The sequence below is a fragment of the Hyalella azteca genome, unplaced genomic scaffold (genome assembly GCF_000764305.2).
Source record: "Hyalella azteca isolate HAZT.00-mixed unplaced genomic scaffold, Hazt_2.0.2 contig12937, whole genome shotgun sequence".
NCBI lineage: Eukaryota > Metazoa > Arthropoda > Malacostraca > Amphipoda > Hyalellidae > Hyalella > Hyalella azteca.
The window spans coordinates 60,216-85,299 of NW_025942877.1; the positions used below are offsets into that span (position 1 = coordinate 60,216).

The 25,084-nt window shown below is 37.4% G+C and overlaps 1 protein-coding gene across 1 annotated transcript in view; it reads left to right on the top strand.

Moving 5' to 3' along the window:
- Nucleotides 1-13,102: 13,102 nt before the first annotated feature.
- The window catches only part of LOC108683072, a 30,409-nt gene continuing 18,427 nt past the window's right edge, over nucleotides 13,103-25,084 (top strand). The window contains exons 1-4 of the mRNA XM_018172349.1: nucleotides 13,103-14,143; nucleotides 15,559-15,677; nucleotides 16,724-16,842; nucleotides 17,577-17,730. Coding sequence (XP_018027838.1) covers nucleotides 13,299-14,143; nucleotides 15,559-15,677; nucleotides 16,724-16,842; nucleotides 17,577-17,730 — 1,237 coding nt within the window. The 5' untranslated portion in view covers nucleotides 13,103-13,298. The remainder of the gene's footprint in view (nucleotides 14,144-15,558; nucleotides 15,678-16,723; nucleotides 16,843-17,576; nucleotides 17,731-25,084) is intronic.

A 25,084-nucleotide genomic window follows, 5' to 3' on the forward strand; every position in this document is an offset into this window, starting at 1 on the left:
ATAATCGTATTGATGACGCTCCTTGATTTTAACATCCATTAAAATTTTACTAATATCTTGTATAAGTTGTATATGTATGACATATATAACATTGTAATTGTTTCTAAACGTTCCAATTTACAATGTTCAAAGTTAAAGGCTTAAGGAATAATTGAACAATGGTCACTCATTGGCTCGAAAATGCAATATATAGAATTCATGGTTCATTATTAATCTCTTTTGGGATTTAGGAAGCATGAACATCCAAATTCATCTCCTTATCGTCATTCTTAATTAACTTATCTTACTTCCACAGGCCAGTCTTTCGCTCCCTGATTTAAATGTTATGAAAATATTAGACGCCAATAGCACCAGAACGGATGCAGTCATAACAACTACCAATATATAAAGAAATATAGTTATAGCAATAATATGACTTTCTACGTATACTACAGAATAACTTAATAGATCCAGTCAACCTCTCAGTGTCTTGGAAGCTTTGTAAAAATATTATTTATCTCAAAGTTTATTGTCAATATATATTTGGTATAAAAGTGCAAAGCCAACCTTATTTCACTTAGACGAATTACTTAGACATTTCCCTTATTCAGTTGAATACCCCGCATTACCATAGCATTCGGGGAATGAGTTGAATTATTCCCCGAGCATTATTCCCTCTGCTCAAGTGAGAGCAGAGCGAGACTCATGCTCCGAAATTTCGTTTACTTATTAATCCTAAGTCATTAGGACGCACGCATTGGCCTGCAATAAGTTGCAATCCTACCATCTTCTAGTTAATCCCTACCAATGTCTTCACAGTTCAGTTCACATTAGATTGAATTTCGACCTTGTAAATGTGTGACTCTCAATTATCATGTGGCACGGAGAATCAAATTCTCCTAACTTCACTTTTGTCTTTCAACTCGTGTTATTTTCAGCTCGAATTTATGTCCGTGTGTATTGCTCATATAACCCTTCTTCATATTTTATAAGAAATAGAAATATATAATCAGTATAATCGCATTTAAGACACTCCTTGCTTTTGAAATCAATTAAAATTTGATAATATGTGGTGTAATATATGCACGACTCGGATAGTGACATATATCACGATTACAATATAACATTGTAATCGTTTCTAAACGTTCCAATTTTCAATCTTCAAAGTTATAGGCTTGAGGATTAATCGAACAATGGACACCCATTGGCTTAAAAATGCAACATATAGAATAGAAATCGAGGTTCATTATTGATCACTATTGGTGTTATAGGAAGCATTACATCATATCCATCTCTTTATTGTCAGTCATATTTGCCTTATCTTACTTCCCCATTCCAGTTTTTGGTCACTTGATTTCATTGTAATGGGAATATTAGACGCTAAGAACATCATATTGGATGTCAGTCATAACAAATACCACTAAATGAAGAAAAATAGTTATAGCAATAAAAACTCTCCACGTATACTACAAAATAGCGTGATAGATCCAGCCAACCTCTCCGTGTCTTGGAAGTTTGGTACAAATTTTATTCATATCAAAATTATATTGCGAATATTTGGTATAATAGTGCAAAGCCAACCTTATTTCGCTTAGACGAATAACTAGAGATATCTATGATACATAACAATAGAGAACGTAAAAATAAAATAGAGAACGAACTCTAGGCGTTATATTAATTTAAAGCTATAAGCCTTATTTACATTGACATGTTTGTGTTGGAAAGAAAAATGCTTCTTATAGTTTTTTTAATTGTTAGACGGGCACTACATTCTTTAAGAAGGAAAGCTGCGGCAGCTTTTGTGCGTGAAACTGCACTGTAGCACAAACATTTAGCCGTATTTTTCCACGCTATATACGGAGGATTACTAAATCTTTTCATGAATGTTTCTTCTTTACGGTACTGCAAGTGCCCTGGACGCATTCATGTAAGAGATGAACCTCGCTAATATATGAGATAGTTAATCAACTGGCGTCATCCAGTGAACTACGACAGTAAAAGTCTACATTCTAATTTCTATCGATATTCATGCAAACAATGATTGATGATGTTATAAGGTTAACCTATCATATAAAAATTCGATTTCCGTCAAAAAAGGAAACTGAGTTAAGGTATCTGAAATTTTTTATACACTTATAATTTAGGAGTGGATTAAAACAATACGAAATATAAAGGCAACCTTGCGTGTATCTGAAATGTTTTATTATTTCCTGATTTATGTATATATCACTTCATGGTCTAATTCTGGCGCTTCCTGCTGGTATTGTTAACCACAAATAAATTTCTACAAGCCTTTCCAAATGAACGAGTTTGAAGATCAGCTACGATGTACTAAGATATTGAGCAGTTCCGAGGTAAACAGGAGTGAAAATTGCTGTCAATCAATATGTTGAGGGTAGTAGGAGTGAGGGTAGTGGCTGTCTCTTATACACATCTAGATGTGTATAAGAGACAGATNGGGTAGTGGGAGTGAGGGTAGTGGGAGTGAGGGTAGTGGGAGTGAGGGAAGTGGGAGTGAGGGTAGTGGGAGTGAGGGTAGTGATGATGAGGCTAGTCTATTTCTCACACGTGCCAAGTCTCAATTGTGACGCTCGTCCCAGGCGCCTGCAGCGGCATGTCTCCAGACGCCTTCGACCTTGTCCACGAAACATATTCATGTATGGCACGTGACAGTGTGGTTTTATATTCACTTATAAAACGAGTTACTTTTTCTTCCTCCATCAAAAACGATTGGAAAGGCTCGAATCATCCTTTGTACATCGCATGGAAATTGTTTGGGGGAACTTGTTTTGGACAACGTGGGCTGCATTTACGTCTCCACCGTCGCACTGAACTTCACCGCCGCCGCCGCCGCGTCCTGTCCCTTCGACTCCCAACTCTTCACCGCCAACTCCCTAGTCGACTTCAACGCGAGAATACCTTAAGAATGATGTCCCATGTAAGTCGGTAGCACACAGCGAGCTTATAAGTCGATATTGGCTATTTCAGTTTCTACCATTAACTATGAATATGAAAGTTTAGAAATAAATCAGCTACCTAAAACGATTCAGAGAAAAAATAGTGTTTCGATACTATAAGTCGAGTCTGTGAGCCACCTTAAAGCAGTCCTATCAAACTTTGTGGTTCAAGTAAAAAATTATTTCAACTAACTTGAAATTTTTATCGCCTCCAATCTCTTCTCTTCGAACTCCCGAAATGTTTAGTCACTTTAGTGGGCAAATTGATAAATGTATCATTATTATTTTTTTTATTATTAAGATTATTATTACTATTATTATTATTATTATTATTATCATTATTATCATTATTATCATTATTATCCTTTTTATTATTCTACGAAACATTTATCGTGGCGTCTGGTTCAAACGAACTTGACGGGCACGTCTCACATAAGATTAATAGCAAGCGAAAAATAATCATATACAAGAAAGGATGTGAACGGATAAATTGACTAAGCACTAAGCAAAAAAAAAATGTTATTGAACAGGGAACATATTTGCGCATATCCCTCATTCAGCTGTACGTATTCATGCCGAGCAGTGCAACGTCCCGGTGTCCAATAGTGATTTTAGAGTTTTAGCCTCCACAACCGGTGTTTCAGACCTAAGAATTTTAAAATCATTGTATATTTTTAAACAGAATCCTAGTTTGAATACTGCTTTTGGTTCCTATCCTCTACAAATTGTAAATAGAGAGTACCTTCTGCTCATGTTGTCTCATTTATGCTTGTTTTACTTTCGATTTTGTTCGAAAGTCCTTAAGTTTAGGGGAATTTTTTTAATGTGAATTTTAGGTTACTAATTTTTTGTACCTGTGTTCTAGGTTTTGTACTGACGATGGGGCTGGACTCCGAAACGTTTGATCTGAATTATCATTTGACACAGATTAATAGCATTCTATGGACTGTACTGATTGACACTAGTTTTATTTTTCTATTCATGTTGTTTTTATGTCGAATTTACGTCCGCGCGTATGTTGTTGTTTGTTATTGTTTCTTTATAGTTATATTAACGTGCGAGCTTTAATGCAAGTATATTTATGACACATTCCTGTTTCAGGCATTCAGCAAACCTTCACATGCAATTGATTTAATACATTTAAATATTTTATTCTTTTTTCAAAGTTCCAATTTTCATTTCTATAGGTAGATAGGATTGAGGAATAATACAATGATCTCCATTCGTTGGCGCTAAAATGCAACATTCTTAATTTGTTATATATTATTGAGCTCTATCGTTATTTTAGTTTACTTAACATACGATCCAACACTTTTTTAAGACCAAAATTTTCCAGTAAAATGACGCTATGTCAGCTTTCAGATAACTTTTTGTGTCTTTTGTGTAGAATAAAGTGAATTTACTTAAGTTGGTACCATCAGTTTTTAATATTACAGCAGAAATGAATTTAATTGACAATTCGCGAAGCTCTGCATGTATTCCCCATTGTACTGCAGTAATCGCGTTCTAGCTGAAATACCTTCTTAATTGTAATTAAAATATAAAAAATATAGGCGAATTGAGCTGCCTTTGTCTGTTATTTATGCGATTAATAAAGCTACTCGTTGAGTTTTAATTTTTTCATACTCTACTTAGTTTAGAACTCTGACAAATTCAGAGGGTTAATTGGAATTGAATTTATTAGAGTTGGACCTAAGAAGTTTGATATTTAATTACTAAATGTACCAAAGCTAGTGATAGTACTGTCGTGAGGAGTAATCTCATCGCTCTATTATCTTCCATTCATATCCCATTCACGTCCGCGCGTGTCTAGTAATTCCTTGACCAATGACCGAAAAACGAAACGAAACGGCTATATATTTATCTGAAACGAAATTGATATAAATCCAGTCAATTTATAGCACATTTATTATAGGCTTACATGGTAAAACCTTTCAATTTTTATTCCCGAATGAGTTCAAATTCTTCATTGTAGATGATATTTATCCCACATTTTTCATATATTTACATTAATTAAATAAGTATGAGAATTTATGTCGCTGTCTTCTTTTAAGTATAAGTCACTCCTAATGCCGCAAATAAAACATTAAATTTCAAGAATAATAATTAGGAGCTGATAGAACCATCAAATGCCACGCATCATGTTCAATGATGCATGTTGCAGCGAGTGAACGTATCTCATCGATTTGGTTAAAACAAAGTCTCTTATGACATCGCTTATCAGATATTATATTAATATACCTATATACATATTATAGGTATTATATATATACTATACATATACTATATTATATATATACATACATATTGGATAACGGATATATATAGTATATATAAATTTAGAATATTTAATATCACCTCCATATTGCTCTATGCCGCGTCTTTCAGCGGTTCAGCCGTTGTCTTAGTTTAGTTTGTATGTTCAACTTATTTCTATTGTTCTATTAGACTGGAAAATTGACTCGTTATACGAATATGGCGCCGGGTTTTCCTAGTGAAATTTGCGAAGTGTAAGAATTATTATTTTATTTTGTAGTGAAAATACTTCGAAACTGAGACTCACCTGATGAATATGAATTAATGACCACCAAGTATCTGGGAAATTGACAACTTAGTACTAATTCACCTCACTTGATCCAATTATTGTGAAAAGTTTATTCGGCTGATTCACAACTCTGGCGAATGTTTTGGCTGTAGCTGTTTATTTAATGGTTTGATTGACGAGATCGTAATGTTCAAGCTCTGTTCTAAAAACTACTCGTACGATTAGACTCATGCAACTATAAAATTATATCGAAACTTTTCATATAGAGTATCCAAATAAACCGGGTATAAATAAAAACTTTCATAACACTTGATTTCCAATACCAAAGGTTCGAAACTAAATGAATATACGGCTGGAATTGGTGCAGACAGTAGAAGGCTATAATATTGAGATTAATAGTTACGAAGAATACTTAAACTCCCCACTTGAAAGTTGCAGCATGATGATTATTTCGAAGTAGAATTGAAGGCAACGAGATTTAAACCAATAATGATCGTTTTAAAATCAAGCTTCGCTTTATATGCTCAAATTGTTAACCCTTTGAGCTGCCAACTACGCAAAAATGAACTACTGTGCAATTATTTATTTTTGTATCAAAACTACCGAGCAAGAAGAACAGATTTTTTCCAAACGATAACATGGCTTTTTATTCATTTTGTTGCATTGAATATTAAATAAAACATTTTTTTTCGCTTTAATAACTTTTGAGTGGTCCGCGTATCCACGATGCTTTGCTACCCCAGATATCAGCGACGCCGTGAATTGGTCTCGCCTCAATTTCTGTGCTCTATCGGTTTGGCTTGGAAGTGATCGGACGAGTCGCTTTGCTACGAAAAAGGTAGCTAGCCGACTGCCATGCGGTTCGTGCTAATGAGCTATTCGGGAACTGCAGCATTGAGGAAGCCTTCTTTCACTCCCAGTGGCTGCATTTGTGCATTGCAGTCCGTTGTACGGGGAGGCGTCGTTCGCATCATCTTTCTTGCCCCAAATGCAGTCCGGGTAGCACGCCGCCGTTGAGCATGAGATTGGGGCACCCTTTCTAGATTAAGATGAAATATTGATAAATATCTGAAATACTTAAATATTTGAAATGCTTATGACTGTGAGCTAATCTTTCTCTTGCAGGAAACTTTAATTTTAATTTGCAGGGTCGCAGCAAAATTTAAGTCTGGAGCAAATCCGGAGAAAGAAGCTGAACAAGTGTGAAATTGGCGTATTTTTGGGCGCGTGAAGAATTGTTTGAGATTAAATTCGTCATATTCTGTCTCGTCAGATGATACCGGAGCAAAGGAATACCAACAAACTGCTGAATGCCGAGCAGCTGCCGACTAAAGAGATCTAAGCATAAATTAATTCGGGCTGCGTACATGAGCAGATATCGATTGAAGTGATCCCAAAAGAAATTGATTTGAGTACGTGATCAGTTGTCGACTGCAACGATCGATGCACTCACCTGATTAAATTTTAATTGTAAAAATTAGCTGTAAGCTTCAATATTAAATAAAAATCCTAGTGTGTAGTTCTATAATTTAACATCAAGTTTAAACAAATAAAGCCATAGTTCATAATAATTATATAGCTAAGTGATGTCACTATAAAGTTAATAAAGAAGCGCAACAATAAACAACAACAAACTTTACGTAATTGAAGCTTTCAAGTATATTATTTACCAAATTTAATAAAACGATATTCACTTAAACATTCGAATCAAACTACACGATATTCGTTTAAATAAGCAGGTTCACATCGGATGGTTCTGCCAGCTACTTCGGAAATTTGCAGAGTTGATTGTTATAATGTAAACCAGTTTTTCTGTAAATAGAATTTATATGAGGTAACTGTAAAGTGTGAGCCACAAATGAATGTAGAATTCATTTGTGATGAATGTATGAATGTAGAATTTAATAAATGAATGTAGAATTCATTTCAATTAATACTTCATAAATGTATACAACAACGTTGACGACGTCTGTTTCTTTTGATGCATCTGGGATTGTAAGCTTGATGCATATATACTCAGTGGCAGGGCCAAAATAGAGATTACAATACTTGATCTATTCTGACAGTGTCCAATAATTAATTAATCAGTCGTGTTGCTGTTGCATATGATTAGTGGCTGAAAGACGGGGGTTTGAATCAGTCGTGCATGCAAGACTTGGCTACAATTAAGGCTCTTAAATTTATAGTTAAACGGTCATTATTTTTTTAGATCTCTTGTGATATCAAACTATTTATTGATTCATACGACTCAGAAATCACAAATAAAAAATTCTCAAATAACATTATTGATTCAATCGTTAAAACATCAGTTCTCAACGCGCCTCTACACAAAAGTTAAACATGAAAAGTTTGGGCATAATCTATGAAAATAGCGACCACGCATAGTCTGCAGCAAACTTGATCGAGTTGGTCTCTTGACCATAAGTGATGGGGTTGTTGTGCAAGTCATAAGTGAAACCTCATGGTGAGAACCTCGTTCAGCCGACTCCGTAACTGCGATATAGCTAAGCCGAAGAAAAACTCGGACTGTGCAAGATTGAGTCGTAATCTCGAATACAGTTACCCCGCTTTAATACGGCGGCAATTCAGTGAGCGCAAATCAGTTCATATTTATTTGCAAGCCTCATCTGAATTGACGATTTTTTGTCGTAGTAAATTATTCAAATGGGGTAAATTTTAGAAAAATTTGAAGAGGAGCGAAGCAATAAACAGGAAGCTTTGCTTCCTGCCAATGCCATTATTACACCATACCACCTGTAAATAGCTAGAATAATAGTACTAATAATAATGTTATATCATAAATTTTATGATAAATTATCAATAAACACTTCACTATAGGTTTGCCCATCGCCCCAAAAGAAAGATCCATATTGGAGGATTGTTGTTTCATGAATGCATCATGAAAATTAAAATATGCATTTTCTATGGTGAAAACATTCATTGTATTGAGCAGTTTGTAATATTGTTATATTTATTAAGTCAGGAGCCTATGGTGGCGGTAGAGACAATCATGAAGTGCCTCCCGGGGTTGAATGATTTGATGGGGCAGCGATTAAATTACTTTGAGTTACATTACAATCTTAAATAAAATTAAAAGTATGAAGATGTAACCGGTTTAATACAGTTGGTAATCGTACTGAAGTGAACAAAGTGCTTCATAACAAACGAATGCATGTGCGTCAGAAACTCGACGAATTCGGCCTCTATAGAAAACATTTTTGAAAGGTCTCGTATATGCGATCCAATCGATGATATTCTCATAATACGTCTTATGTTGAAATATGCCTTAATGCTTAGGATTTAAATATTTAGGTGGTACTTTTCACATACTAGATCTTAGGCAGCCTATTTTCCTCAACAGCAAGTTTAAAGTTGAATCCATGTACTTTGAGACAATATTGAGCCCGAGACATCAATTGAGTCCGAGACATCAATTTTGATAAATATTAAATATGTCAATTGCGGCAACCCTGTTACCACCGTCAGACTAATCATTTCGAGATTCAGAATGAAGAACCATCAGCCCGGCCGCAGCGTTAAACAGTGCGACTGGGCCGTAGGCTGATCAGTTGCTGATGACGAATAGTGACGACTAAAGCCCTTACAAGCACTCGCCTTCGATTTTTATTCCCAATTTTCTTCTTAAACATTTTCAAGCACATCACAAAGAAGAGATAGGGAATTCGATGGAGTGACCGGCGGGAGGGTGTCATGGAATGGCTACGATGCTACCCTCGGTGCTACCGTTTTCGGGCGTCTAGACCTAGCTAGGCCTACGGGACAAGTCTGACACGGCGAGAATGACAACACGGCGAACATCCGATTGACGTGTGAGGTGGGTGGCAGGTGGTTGTCGCGCACTACTTCGTGACCCTTAGCGTTCAATAGAGTACTAGATTCTCCAGTGATTAAGTGTTGATGTGGAGTCGATCGGAGGGGTGATTACCGTGATTTATGTTGAATAGGTGATTGATTCATGTTATTTCATCACTCCGCACTAGTGAATTGCAAATTTTTACAGCTATAAGCGCTGAACCTCTGAATGATATTCTGACACGATCGACAGGTTTAGGAGATATGATCGTTGAACACGTAGTAGCAAATAATGAGTAGATCTTATCCAAACGCTGCATATGAAATGCCTTGAGTTACTATAGTAAGAAAGGTAGTGGTTATTTTCCGCCGCATTCTATGGATCTTTTATTCGCCACTTGTTTTGCACCTCAGCGATTTCAGCATTTAAGTGTGACCCGCCCAATTAGAAGAGAAGAAATTACCTTGCTGGCATTAGTATACAGATTGCTGGATTGCTGGCATTAGTATACGTCCTCTCCCTCTGTAATTTTGGAAGAAAATACTGCGCATATTCGTTAAAAAAATCGTGCTTCGTAGATACACGTTTAAGATAAATTACCTCTCCTACAATTTTGTCACAACAACATTGGTATCAGCTATCGCGAACAAACGCGCTAAGCATGAAATTCAAATTACTGACATATTTTGCTGATGAGTAGTGAACGGGATGGTAATTTGGTAAACATCAATATAGCTGAAAAATCAATTTGCGATCATTAATAAGCTACGTGTAGTTTTTAATGGTGATGTTTTCGGGTGCTGATGAGAATAAATTGAATTCATATTAAAATACCATAATTTGTGGATCAGCAGCTGGGTTCAAACCAGTCTACCGCTTCCAGAAGTGTTAGTACCTCTACAGCTTTAATGATGATGTAAGGCAGCAAGTCTTCCTACGGAGACTCGATAAACTTAGTATTATGTATTCAATACAAGAAAATTTACGAAAAAAAATTCGGATCGTAGATAAAATAATTCCCTCATTACTCCGGAAATGTGAGGATTCAGTTTCGTTCAATTATAACTAAAATATGAGTACCTGCTATAATAGTTTTTTAACTCCATTGCAGAAAACGGATTTTGTATGCTAAACAATGCAATAAGTTGAGGCAATGTTTCGAGTTAATTATGCTAATAATTTTAAAAATCTACTCGTTTCTATAGTTCAAGATCATGGTTGAATAGAGCAAAGTTAAGCATAATCAACTACATTTTTGTTAATTATCATCAGGCAAATAATCAACCTTCGCTTACACATTTTTATTTTTGCAGTTTCGGGCTCAAACGGTCGTTCGTATTCCTATAGTTATTATGAATATATTCAGTTTATTAATTAGTATGAATTTATTATATATATTATGAATTTTGATTAAGTCCTGAAGGATTACAAGATTCATATTTTAGTTATCTAGCATGGTTGCAGAGTGTTAGAATTAGGAGATACACAATTCTCCAACATGATCAGATATAATTTATGTACCTCATGAATTTCTGCTCGGCTTAGAAACGCTCAATATCTTTTGTCCGTACAGTAATAATTCACATTTAATGATCAACTTGGGTACATTGAATGTATCGCAATGATAATGATAAAATCCTTGGTTTATCATCAAATTGAACTTCATCCTTCGTGCTGCATGATGACTTTTCAGTGTATTCGACTCAATATGGCCAATTTTTTACTTCATTTCTGATTGACGAAGCTTTTTGAAAGTTTCACTGTCGTGCCCGTTCAACGTCATAAGCTTTAATGTTTATTTTTATGCTCCTCGACCCTTCGAGATTTTCCGGCACTATACCTTCCCCCGGTTGCAAGTCAACCGATGGCGTAAGTGTTTTCGATTTTGACTTCATTCAAAAACTACCGTAACCGCAGAATCGCTATAGTTGATTTGTATATAACAAATTCATAGCATTAGAGCATTATTAGATAGCTACGTCTATAGGAATAGCCGTATAACTCAAAGTTAACCTAAATCGAGACATTTCTCACGACTTAAATGAGCAGAATATTTATTTTAGTTCATATGCGAAGCGAGGTGTGATTGAAATTTGTAGAGAAGGCTAAAGTAATTTCTTGATTACTGGTGATTCGAGCTCCGTTTTCCTTTGAATGAAGTCGAAACCACTCGGTTGCCACGGTCTGAAGATGAGCGAAATGTTGGACAATCGTGCATGGTTGTTATAGGCGGAGTCGTCCGGAATAAATTCAATTGACTCTCAAGAAGAAAAGTTCCAAGAATAGATTGACGTTCACAATAGTTCAACCATGAATGGAGCCATCTTATAAGCTCGTATAGATTTATGTGTTGAATAGAGTGGCCTGTAATTGAGAGTACACTTTAGACACAATCGCGATGAGCCGAAGCAAGCATACGATACCGACGCTAAAGTTTTAGCCTCCAACATTAAGTCTCAAGCTCAGATCATTTTCACAACTTGAGTCGCTTATAAATATTAGGAAATATTTTGTAACAAAATTAATACCGAATGAAGTCTTCCCGAAATTTCAAGTCATGAACAATAATAATAATAATGATATCTCAATGCCTACAATTTAGACTAAATAAATGACATGAAAATGGAATAACAAATACAAATTTGATGAACCGTTTAAGCGGTACGGTATTATTACCTTGCACTATCGTTTCTCTGCATTCTCCGCCGTTTTGTCCACTCCCTGCAACGCCTGTTGATGTGAGGTTATTGAGGTCTCGATATTGGACGTTGTCACGCCACCTCGGGGGTAAGATAATGTCTTTAGCAAATGTTACTTATAAGCTATAACTAACCGTATATCTTAGTTGTAATTTCCTTCAATTTGAGCAATCAAATGATAAGGAACTATTCCGTTTTATATGAGCGATTGTTTAAATTATGGTAAGATAAATCAAAATTTACACTCAAAATGTTAATACATTAATCAAATTAATTCGAAAATCGCATGAACATAGAATTCGAGCTGAGAGATGAAATTAATGATTTAGTGAGTAGCAAAATAATTTTATCCCGATTTATTTACTATCTCGAATGATTTATACTTTGAATATACATATAATAATTCACTTATAACGTGGATCTACATGGGTTAATATGGAAAATCCAGATTTTTTTCTGACAAACGCGTGATATGGTTAACGATATGGTCGGAGAGATGATTGTGATTGTATGTGCCCTTCTTAGTTATCATTAAATAACTTCTATGACCGCGGCCAAGCACTTGATGTAAGTGCACCTGTGTGTTCGTCAAGGAGTCGCGTGGTCTCGGCATCTGCCATCCACTCCAATCATCTCCTCCAGTCGCCACACGCCGCCTCACTGCGACTGCGGCTCACGAGTTCAGTCAGGTGCAACGCGTGGTGGTGTGTGGTTGTGTAGCTTGCTTGCGCTTCTTCTCTCTGACCTGCACGTGCCCTTGCATCTTATAAAAGTTTTCAACTAAATCGTGATGCATTTTACTTCGTAGAAATTCCATATATACTTCAATTTTCTTCTAAAATGTTATTTTGATTGTCTTAGTACTGAAAAATATCAATTAATGATCGTGTACTTAGCTGACCACTGGGGTATATTTTTTTGGTGCCTTGGCCAGGCTCGCTATGCCTGGCTGCGGAGGGCGGGATGTTTGTTGTCCAGCTGCGGTCAGCCGCAGCATTTACAACAACATCTTACCTGGAATTAGTTTATGGTTGTAGGTTACAGATACTTGATTAACATATCCTTATACTTCTCTGTGTGTTCTAACTTTAACTTCTTTCAATACAGGTTCATTCATGTTTTACGCGAGATCGAGAATCAATCTGTGCGTGATTATCAGTGAATTGATGAAACGTTGCGCTGGAAGAATAGTACTGCATAAAATAATATAATTTTGTTTTAGGAAGTTCCGTTCTAAATATATCACATAAGATGAGTGAATGAGTTTATTCATGAAATTTCAGGCTGGAAAGTGAAATGAATCAATGAATTACATGTGCGTACGTGGTCAAATGATCATGGAGCCTGAAGAGAGACATTCCTGCGGCTGCGATCATGGAAAACTGTTTGATGCAGATTGTGATCGAGGAATAAATAAACAAATAATTATACCGCCATTTTGTGGAAATCTAAAATCAATATTTTCCAGAAATTGTGCGTGTGGCGTTTCTAGAAATCATGGTGGTATGCATTGCGATGCCGATTGCTCCTGTGCGATACCAGAATTTAGAAGCTCTCCCGAGAGAGATGATAATTGTGTGGAATTAGAAAAAACTTCCCGTGTAATGAGAAACTTGTACCTGAACGATGATGTCAGATGGAAAAGGAACTCGCAGCATGAAACGTGTTCTAACAAGAGATCCGTTAATGTCGGTAATACTATTGGTGATAAGTTAGAGGAACGATTGCGTTCTCCTCAAGTCACATGCAGTGAACATTCGGTGCATTATAGTCATTTAAGTAACCCATCAACCAATACCAATGTAAATCCGATGTTCGGAGGACGTTCAAATTCTATTTCTTCCTCAATGCCGTCACTAGCGACGAAAAGTTCCTGTTTTATTAAAGAAAAACCCACGGAAAATTTATCTCAATTAAATTTACTGACAAGTTCCGGCAGTTGCTGGAACGCGAGTATACGAGCAAGACTATTTTCAATTCTTGGCCTCTTCTCTGGGCATCCATATAAGAAAAAAGATCGCCAGTCGCACAATTCGTCGAATTTTTCACCCCAGAAGCTGCAGGTCCGGAAATGGCAATTAATTTTCGCTATGTTTACTCTGCTGAACTGTTTCTCAGGCGCTGCATCGCAATGCGACGTCTACGCCAGGTAAGACAGATCAAGATTTAATTTGAAAATTTGACAAAATTCTCATGCACATTACTATGTATGTATATAAAAAAATTCATAATAAGTATTCTTCTAGATATTAAACAACAGTCATCAGTATACTTTGGAATAAATATGCTCCCAAAAATCAGAGCTTTATTTGCGAAGAGTCAACTTGGAGTGTGACTACAGTTGACTGTTTACGACAAGCAAAATGACTTTCAGAAATATAATTTTGTCGGCTGATCTCAAATGCCTTAGCATCTTTATTGTGCGTATGACTTTTTCAGTTTTACTTTGACATTTTTTCAGTTTCTTCAGATTCCACTTGGATCACCTGTCGCTAAAATTAAGGTTAGGGATTATCCGTGAAATTGTTTACTAATTTTACCTGCGTCACTCGTGACAGCTTCCATCCATCCAGGCTTGAGCTTGCCTCCTAACTACACTTTTTTCTATCTGCTGCATTTTTAGGCCTTGTTGTCTCTACCTCAAACTCTGAGTGGAAAGAGAAATTAAGGATACACGTAATTATGTTTTAATGGACCTAATAGTTAACTAATTCTGTTTATGATTTATAGTACATGACAAAAGCGTTAGATTTTTAATATATTCTGTTCTCCCGTAATTATGAAAATTTTTCATTCATCTTTAACCGCATTGAACTGTTTCGGCAGTAACTTCCAGAACTTTAGCGCTACGAAACATGTTGTCTAATGTAAGATTTTTTTAAATTATCAACAATGACTTGTTTCTGCTCGGAACTCCTGTGAGTCTGTGACTACAAATGCTGCTCATAACCAAGAACGCGTAGACATTCAAGTTCTTCTAAACTCTAAAGTTATCTTCCGTCATTAGGAGAGAACATATGGAACATAGGGAGAGATATCTTCTAAAGTTATATTTCAAGCAAGATCCATTGGTGCTTGTCAGTGTTTAATCTTATTCAATTGATAACCTCGCTTGCTCACCGCTCACCTTGAAGCTCTGAGTGCTGTAGGTAACCTGTTTCTATTGATCACCAACTTACTCCCCTTGCTGTTGTGCGTGCAAGCAGTGGCTTATCCTATCAATTCATAAGCTTATTTACTCATCTTGCAGCGAGGGCTGTTGGTAATGTATCGCTATATATTCCACTAGCTGCTCAGTACGTATCACCAACCCACTCGCTGTTCCACTCACCACCTCACTCACTGTTTCACTCACTGTCTCACTCACAGTGTTCCATTCAGAACCACTCTCACTGTTCCACTCACCATCACACTCACCGTCCCACTGACCGTCCCTCTCACTGTCCCACTGACCGTCCCACTCACCAACACACTCACTGTTCCACTGACCGTCCCACTCACCAACACACTCACTGTCCCACTCACCGTCTCACTGACCGTCCCTCATGTCCCCATACCGTGCAGCGGCCTGGACCGAGTGGGCCGTGAAGTAGGTGCGGAGTACGTTCGCTGCACGGCTGGACGTCTCGTGTGGAAGTATCCAAGGAACGGGCTACGGCTGCTGCTGCAGTCTCCTGAACCTGGTCAGTTGACACAGCTTATAATGCGAAGTTACGTGACGATTTTTTTATAGTCTCGACGAATAATATTGAGGAAAGTAAGAAATCTGCACGGTGAACTGTGCATGCTTTTTGATGCGGTAAAATGATTGTTCTTGTTAGCTGCGTTGTTAACGTAGATGAAATCAATCTTGAATAATTTTGTATCAATTAGTATTGATTTATTTATTTAGTCTTTAATTACTTTATATCAAATGTCTTGTTCGGATTGATCTAAACAGCGATTTGTCGCTCAGTGTCTCTGTGCTTAGTTGCGAATATTGGCCACCTTCAAAGTCGAGCTTCGATGTCTAACGAAGCTCAGCAGCTTCCAAATTTGCGTTCCTTTCAACTAAGCTCCTCTCATTTTCTGGCAACAAACTAGAATGGTTTCAATTATCAAGGATTTTTTCATTAATATTTACCAAGTAAAATATTTCTGGAACGTAGCTATGGCACTTTATCACACAAATATAGCTTTTCCCCCAATCATCTGATGAGCCATTCTTACCTCCATTGCTGCAATCGCTAGTGAAGAACATGTTTATATTTTTACTTTTACTTTGCATATGTAATGTTTTCAACTATAATACTAAACGGTTGCTTCCTTTTTCGTATTCGCTCTGTGCATTAAACAGGGGATCATCAGGTAAATTTCGAAATTTTAAGTTTACACAAAATATCGAAAGAACTAACGGAAGTGGAACTGGGCAAAATTCGGATTAAAGACACGGCTTTCAATCCATAATTGCCATTGTATCTCGTGTTGTGACAAATGAGGGCCAGTTTCTCAATTTCAGCTAAATTTAATAATTTCTATCAAAAATTAATAGATTTCAACACGCTCGATTATTACCAATCTCGTGATACGGCTGATTGAATTTAGTATATGGCACGGAAAAAATTCATGAAATAGTAACTAAAGAATAAATCTTGAAACTGGTTAAATTTCAAATAATCTACTATAAACGATACTATAGAATGATCTCCATGAAAAGTGCTGTAAGTTGTTCTTTATCTCGCTGAGCCAGGCCGGGAGTTTCGAGGCTGTATCAAAGCTGACGCAAACTTCGACGGCGCGCGAGTGATGGTGGAGGGACAGCGCTCCCTGGTGCCTCTGCTCGACCCCCGCGACCATCTCTCGCTACAGGTGCGGTCTTCTTTTGTTATTAGTGTGGCTATTCATTGTTTTTAATAAATATTTTCATTATATTCATTATCCCTGCCTTGGTGGCATAGCTTCCTTGGAACAACATTAAATTCTGAACAGCCGGACATGAGTCTTCCCAGGAGTGACACTAAATATAATTGACTGGCGAGTTTTTTCGTGTCAATTATTTATTTTTTAAAGTCATACGTCTTTGAAAAGGTATCTGCAAAATTCCAGATTATATCTCATTCTTCTGGAAGGGAAAAATGCTGTAAACGAATTATCAATCATTTCAATCTATAAGAAAGCTTGTGTAGCTTGATTTTGAATTACTCATGTAATTCATACGCACCGACAGCTGCTAAGACAAAGAACGAAACTGGAACACGTCATTATGTTGGGCTGCAGCGTTACACCACAATATTATGCAGTAAATAGATTACGAACATGTCCATAAGAGCTAGGAGTCTACCCAAAGTATACTTCAGAATATTCGATTTATTATCAACTTGAATATATGTGAATTTTTCATTCCTTAATTTCTTTTCATTTGCCTCTCGGATTTGTTTTGTGAAATAGCTTTTTTCGTCTTTATTTTTGCCACGCTCACCACAATGCTCATCGACCGTTCATCCCATCAATAATAACATAGTAATCTCAGCGCTGAAGTGTAGGCCTGATGTGGCCTGTCGCCGACGCAAACTTCGCTAATGCTGAAGTTGTTGTCATTGCAGCAGCAGCGCTGCTTCTCGAGCTACGACGGACAAGTAGCGCTGTACTTGGAGGCAGCGCCACTGCCTACCGACCAGTTCCTGAACGCTCACACCGCAGCCTTCCAATACGACCTGGAGCTGCTGCCTAGAGGAACCTACTACCAACCCGATCAAGGTGAGAACTTATTACCTACCCTATCAAGGTGAGAATTTATTACCTTCCCGACCAAGGTGAGAACTTATAACCTACACGACCAAGGTGAGAACCTACTATCAACCCGACCAAGGTGAGAACCTACTACCAACCCGACCAAGGTGAGAACTTATTACCTACCCTATCAAGGTGAGAACTTACTACCTACCAGACCAAGGTGAAAACTTATTACCTACCCGACCAAGGTGAGAACTTATTACCTACCCGACCAAGGTGAAAACTTATTACCTACCCGACCAAGGTGAGAACTTATTACCTACCCGATCAAGGTGAGAACTTATTACCTACTCGATCAAGGTGAGAACCTACTACCAGCCCGACCAAGGTGAGAACTTATTACCTACCCGACCAAGGTGAGAACTTATTACCTACCCTACCAAGGTGAGAACTTATTGCCTACCCGACCAAGGTGAGAACTTGTTACTGTACCTACCCGACCAAGGTGGGACTTATTCCCGTGCCAAGTCGTAATTTTTTCTATGGTATGTGTTCTTGATTTTTACCTCCTCTTTCGGGCGAGATCGATCCTACTAACTGCATTGAAACGTGGAACAAAATATTTATGTGATAGTTCTTTATCATTGAATTAAATAAATTGTGCTACAAATTTCTTGTGATTCCGCGAAAGTCCTTTCTTATTCATGAGAAGTATCAATCAGAATTTTCGTCTTAGTGAGGGTGTCGTTTCATTTGGTTTCAGAAAGTGGTACTCGTGACACTTCAAAAGTTCAATATTGGTGTCTCAAAATAATCTGATATCTATCATATGACTTCATTCATATGTTAAGCGTAGTTATCAATGTCTCAAATTCAAATTTTTTATTTATTTGAGAATTCCACATGCTCCATATAAGATGGGGTGATTTAACACAAGATTGTACCAATCTGCAAACGCTTCTTAGCTAGCTCCAGCTTCAGCATCATTAATGTGCTACGATTTTCTCTTGGATTTTCGGTAATGATTTACATTTGCGTAATCCCGGCCCTAGGCCTATGGCACGAGTGTCTGTGTGTGTAATGATAGTGCTATCAAATTCTGAAGTAAACAATTGTACAGCTCCGCCGAATAAATATCATGTAGGACTTTCAAAACTAAAAGGTCAAGATAACGAGTTTCCAACTTATGGCGTGGTGCACCGATCCTTTGGAATTACAATGAAACTGATGCATCTTGGATGGAAACAATTTCGTTCTTTTAAATTTTGATCATTTTGGATTAAGAAAGTTTTGTCGTAAGGCATTGGTTCTATTTTGGATGGAAAACGGTTTAGTCGTAAGATACTAGATATATTTTGTATTATGACAACACCATCGTAAGACACAACGTCTATTCTTGATGATGACAGTTTTTTAGTATGATAGTAGATCTATTTTACATGTTTTGCGAAACATTTTGGACGGGTCGAGTTCACTTATCTCAAATCACTGACGTACATACGTGCCCCTCGTCGATTGAAAACTTGCAATTTTTTGCAAGAGACAGTCATAATATTATTTCTATAATTACAAATTTCAATTAAGCTTAGGGAATGAGTTTTGCGATGTTTGCCTTCTGGTCTTTACTATGATGAAATTCCAATGGCCGAGCATAGACGCTGCATTACTCCTACGTTCAATTGAGCCATTCCCATTACAATGTCGACGCATATCAATTAATAAATACAAACTCCTATACGTTTCACCTGCTGGGTCATTTGGCATCTAACGCATTATCTGTACACTGTTTTAATGTTATTACCAGTCGCTCCTGCTATCAGTGCACTCTTAAAAACGTTCCAGTCAGCAGGCATCGAACGAAATAATTTTACTTAAGACAATGCTCCGGGAACTAACGATTATTTTGCAGTGTAATTAAAATTATCAACAATGTTTGTTGGTTTTTTGCAGAAATCTGCATCGATCTCGAAGGCAATGATTGGAAATGTACAGCATCTGAACCATTTTCAATGAGAAAATCTAGGCCCAATAAAAGCTTTAATTGCAACGGCCCAGCGAACGTAGTTACTGCTTTGTAGGCGCAGTGAAAACTTTGGATAATATGAAGTTATGACCCACATTTTCAGTATAAAACACCGACTTCAACGGGATTCTCAAATCATTATTCTGTGTTGAATTCATATTTTCTAAATTCTTCTAGAGCTAACAATGCATCTGCATTTTTATGATCCTTTACTTGCATAAAAGAATGCGTGCAGAACAAGGTTCAGGGCAATGCCCTGCAATATTGCAGAGCCTTGTGCTCAAAATGCTGGAATTTCTGTTCATTAGAGACCCAATGGGAAATTTGAATTAATTTCCCATTATCTTACAAAAGTTGGGATAATTTGTATTAGCGAGAGACAACATCCGAGCCTAGCAGTGCATTAGAAACTAGTCAGTCTTAGGTCTTAAATTCAGCCCGAGCTTTGTACGTAAACATTTACGGGGCACTCCCTCGAGACTGCAAAGCATTCTGGACAGCAGGGGCTGCAACACACATAATTGCAGCCCATAGTTAATAACTAGAGGTGGAAATCTGGACAGTTAAGAAAATTAACTGCATCGAGCAGAGGGATAAATAAGGCGGACCGGTGCCGCAGGCTGGCTTGCTGGCAGTCATACGATGTGCCAAAGAAGGTAAACTCAGTTTATTCAGAAAATGCCTGGTTTGCTGAGAGATCATTAAGGATCTGCTCCAGTGAGCATGGAAGCTCGCATCGCGAAATTCAATTTAGACAAACAAAAGAGGGATTAAAAATTTAACCGGAGCGCAGTGATGGTCTTCATTCTCCGCTCTAGGCGTCATAATGGCCGCAAATCTTCACACAACTGACAAGCTTCATCTAATAATCAAGAGCACAATACAAAATAGGATTTAAGTTGGCTTAAAGATAACACACACAACAGCGGCGGCATTAGGTGCTTCTGAAATGTTTTCTTAAGCTGCTTCCATAACATGAAGCTGATGGGCATTATCGTATTCCGTGAGTTTGAGCTGCGGAAATATAACGGGTATAGGCATTTTTACAGCACCTGTATACCAGATATGATTGCATCGTATCTTGTCGAAAAATTGTTATTCCAAATATCCATTAACAGTTGCCACGTGTTGAATTTAATATAACATCTCGTTATATTAAATTCAATTATTGAAATTATCGTTTGTTATTAGATTAATTTATAGTATAAACTCGTTGCGTGTTTGCGTGGTAGAGGTTGGACAAATCTCTGCCCGTATCATGCGCAAAAAACGATTGTGAAATCACAATAAAGTGATAGGATTTAAATTGGCCCATCTGTGATTGTAGGTTGCAGGTGGCTAAATGCCCATCTGTTATAGTTGAGGACGTGGCTAAATAAGCGTTTCCCGACGCCGCTTTTGTACTTAACCGGCTCATGCTCAGCCTGCTTTTGTGGCACAGGATAAAGTAATCGACCGAGATTACTGCCCTATAATGGCACCAAGTTTAAAATATTGTATAGTACAAATAACTTTACTGCGATTGGCCGTCACTTCGGCTGCGCTTGGATCTGGAACAAGTGTATCCTCAAAAGGGTTCATCAAACTAATTTTGATGAACCAAAGGTTCATCAAAATTTTTCGCTTTGTTGTCCAGTTCAAAAAGCCACAATGGCTGACTTTCTCCCTCTAAACATTGTGCCAATTTTGATATGTTCGGTTAGTTCTAAAATTTCATGATTGACGACTAGAGATATTCATCCGGAAAATTTATGAATTGTTTACAGAGGTATCCACCCCATTCTGTGTCCTCACTGCAGGTGTATGCGTTCTAAATGTCGTGATAATCATTGTCAAATAACCTGTTAACAATTGCATTTTAACGGGTTATTTGGCAATGACCTAACTTTTATTGTAGAGTCAACTTTGTGTAGATGTGAGCATCAATTCAGATAAAATTTTTATTTTTACGATTTGCTTTTTTTTACGATATATTTCTACGTCTTATTTTAATATTAACAGGATTCTTTTGTCTAAGCTTGGGTCATCATCTTTCAAATTACTGTCCATGTTTCTCATAGCTTCTGGGTACGAAAGAAAACTTGTTTCTGCAAATTAATTAAGATGCTGGAAAACTTTCCTACTGACAATCAACTCATATTTTATTACGTAAAACAATTTGCATTTCTTCTCTCTATTAGAAAATGCTTTCGAATTAGAAGACCTAACGTTCGGTCGCGCTTATGCCCCGGGCAATTTTGCGTGACATGGGATAATTGAGAAAAGTGAATATTTCTCGGGGCATTTGACCAGCCCATCTCTTGCTGCAGGAGCGCGGGAGGTCCGCGTACAGGTCTCTGTCGTGCGTTCTTGTTGCCTGTGTTTGCTTCTCCTCGCGGCGGGAAGGATACGGCAGACGCGCGCACGACTCGAGTGTATGCTCTCACACTCCAATAATGACTGTAATGGTGGGCCGACCGTATAGGCCTAAAACTATCGTCGAGCTGCCTTATACTCGAGCTCTTCTTGCGTTTCATCGTCAGCTGCGATCAAGACCCAATTGGATGACGTTATAGGTTTGAATCGAGCAACTCAGACGTGACCAGTTCTTTATTGGCGTAACGCGTAATTAAAAGGCATGGGTTTTTATCTCGAGGAAAATTATTGTATATTTATTGATTGTGCTCTATCATTTTTGTCCATGATGCTTGTTAATTACTTGCATCAGGATGAAGATAGCAGTTCTAATGCTCCAATTTATGGTCAGAATTAAGTTAACCATCGTGTAGATTCAACAGTAGTAAATCATGTTGTATATATGCTCATTGCTCAATATCGATGATTATCACTGCACATGCTCTTAGGGGTAAAAATACTCACAGTTCATATAGGCAGGGGCGACATGTTGACGCTACACGCCGCTGTCACGAGTTGTTTATGCGTCATCAGCATCACAAGATCCTCGCTTGCACTTATTGCTGACATGGCATTTTTATAGAAATTTTTAATCTTTTGACGGCATAACGTGCTGAGGAGATCATGGCTACTTTCATCATGCCTGTCATAATTCTTCGTGGTGTAAAATGTTCTGCATCGAAGGATACAAGATGGATACAGATCATTTTGTAGCATACAAGATTTTCGACTTGGTCTATCAAAGTTTGTTACTTACAAAAGTTTTACCATTTTGAAACTCTAAATGTAGCCGCTCTTTAACAAATGGATTGATATTACTTCATTGATAGTTTGCTAGCTAAATTCTCACTTCATTCGTACATATATCACTAGGTAAATTTTCTCTTTTATTACTAGGGAATTTAAATCTAATATTCTCCCGTTTTCTAAAAAATTGTTTTACCAACGGCGTTGATTTTCTCTCGCAGCAGTGCGATAACAACAAGAACTTCTGAGGAACGACTGTGTCTCATCAGAGACATGCATGATTCAGCATATTGTGAATTGAGTGCATTTTACCTCGCTACTTCTATGGCATTCAGAGACGCATCTTATCTTATTCATTACGTGCTAGGTAACTTTTGGAGGCTTTAATCGTTAAATCAATTTATGAATTATTGTTATTAATTGAAAATTTCTTGTGTGAAATTTAATATTAAATTTCTTCAGTGATATTACATTAAATACTAAATATTTTTAAATATTCGCTACACTACCTTATCAGTTTTATCGTTTAGTGACTCCTGCTGATATCGTTAAGACTTTCATATACTTGGAAGAGGCGCCTGGTAATCAGAGAGCCTATCATAGTTATCGTAGTGGAGGAGCTCGGTCTGTATGTCTCCGATTGATGCTGATGGTTTAGTCTAATATGAAGTTATCTCACTGCAGTCAATTAGCGATAAGTTATCACCTCGAGTTTATTGATCACTATTCGCCTGACCACAGTTCTAAAATTTTTGTGTTTTATCAGTTACTAGCCGTTTGAGACATTTCTTAACTAGAGGAATGCGGACGTTAATCTACTAACGTTGCGTTTAATGCTTCCGTTGCAGCTAAATTTCAGCAATAACTTGTCCTTATAATGATAATTGTAACAAAAGTTGGTAAAAATAAAAACTATCGTGTACTGATACCGGTATGTTGTCAACAGCGTTTCATGTAACCAAAATCTAGCGAGGCTGCTTTGTATACGAAACGTGCATACGTGCTGTGCATAAGATTTCTGCCGTGATATTTTGGAACATATGGTCAGCATTTCTCATGATGCCGAGCAGTCATCATGCAGGGCAAGAATCTTGTTCCGAGCCGACTGTCAGGTTTGTGCGCTACAGCCACAACAAATCTTGGTCTTGAGGTCGAGGGTCTAGATATGGTCTTCGATAAGACCACCTCTCGCTGACCACGCAAGGAACACTCGCCGGAAATTCTCTGAGTTGTTCTCATAAGCTCGGCACGTTCTGCTCATTATGCCTGCTCACAAATCAGCTTTTTCCGACGTGGCGCGCGCTCGAATGGCTCGCTGCTCAATGTCCATTTCAGATTCCACTCGTAAGCATTTTTTGGCACGTATGCTTGCTATTATATACCCTGGTCATCCAATGTTTGTATTTGTTCAAAGAAAGAAAAACAAATGGTTCTGGTTTGTACACTGTTTTGTAGAAGTATGTTTGCAATGTTCATCCAATTTTCTTGTGGTAGGTACTGAATTTTGAAATAACTGTTCACCTCCAGTACGTTTCTCTTGATGTTGTCTCTTTCAAACATTCGATAGTGCGTACTTGTATTTCTCACGTTCTCATTTGGGATTAGAATGTCGATTATATTGATTTATTTTAAATTCACCGTGATTAATATCTGTTAAATTCTGCATTTTACAGTTTAGGAGTATTCAACAACACAGATAATCTGTTAAATGACCGAATCATTTTCCAGACTACCCTTAGGTATGCAACCTATTGTTCTAATGAATATGAATTTCTTCGCGAAATTACGCTTTATCTATGTGGCCTTATTCTTAATTACGCTTTATCTATGTGACCTTATTCTTTAATCTTTACGGAACTCTTCATTTTTTGTGTGGCAATACAATCTAATTGCGATTGACTTGTCTCTGAGGTTCTAATGACGTTTTGTCTTGATGTGGAGGAGAGCCTCACGTAGCTCGCCTCGGGACATCTTTTCAATACGCCACACACGTCGCCGAGGCTTGCCACAACAGCAACACTTGATTTGCTGCAACTCTCCACTTGGTATTCCTTGACAGCATTTTTAACTATGGTCTGAAGTTTGTTGAAATGCTTGCCGCTATGTTTAGATTACATGGAATCTGCACGGGTAGTTCCAGCAAAATATTCACATTGATATTAAAGCAAAGAACTCCTGCTTTCCTAGCGTGATGATGTATGTATCTTCGGCTAT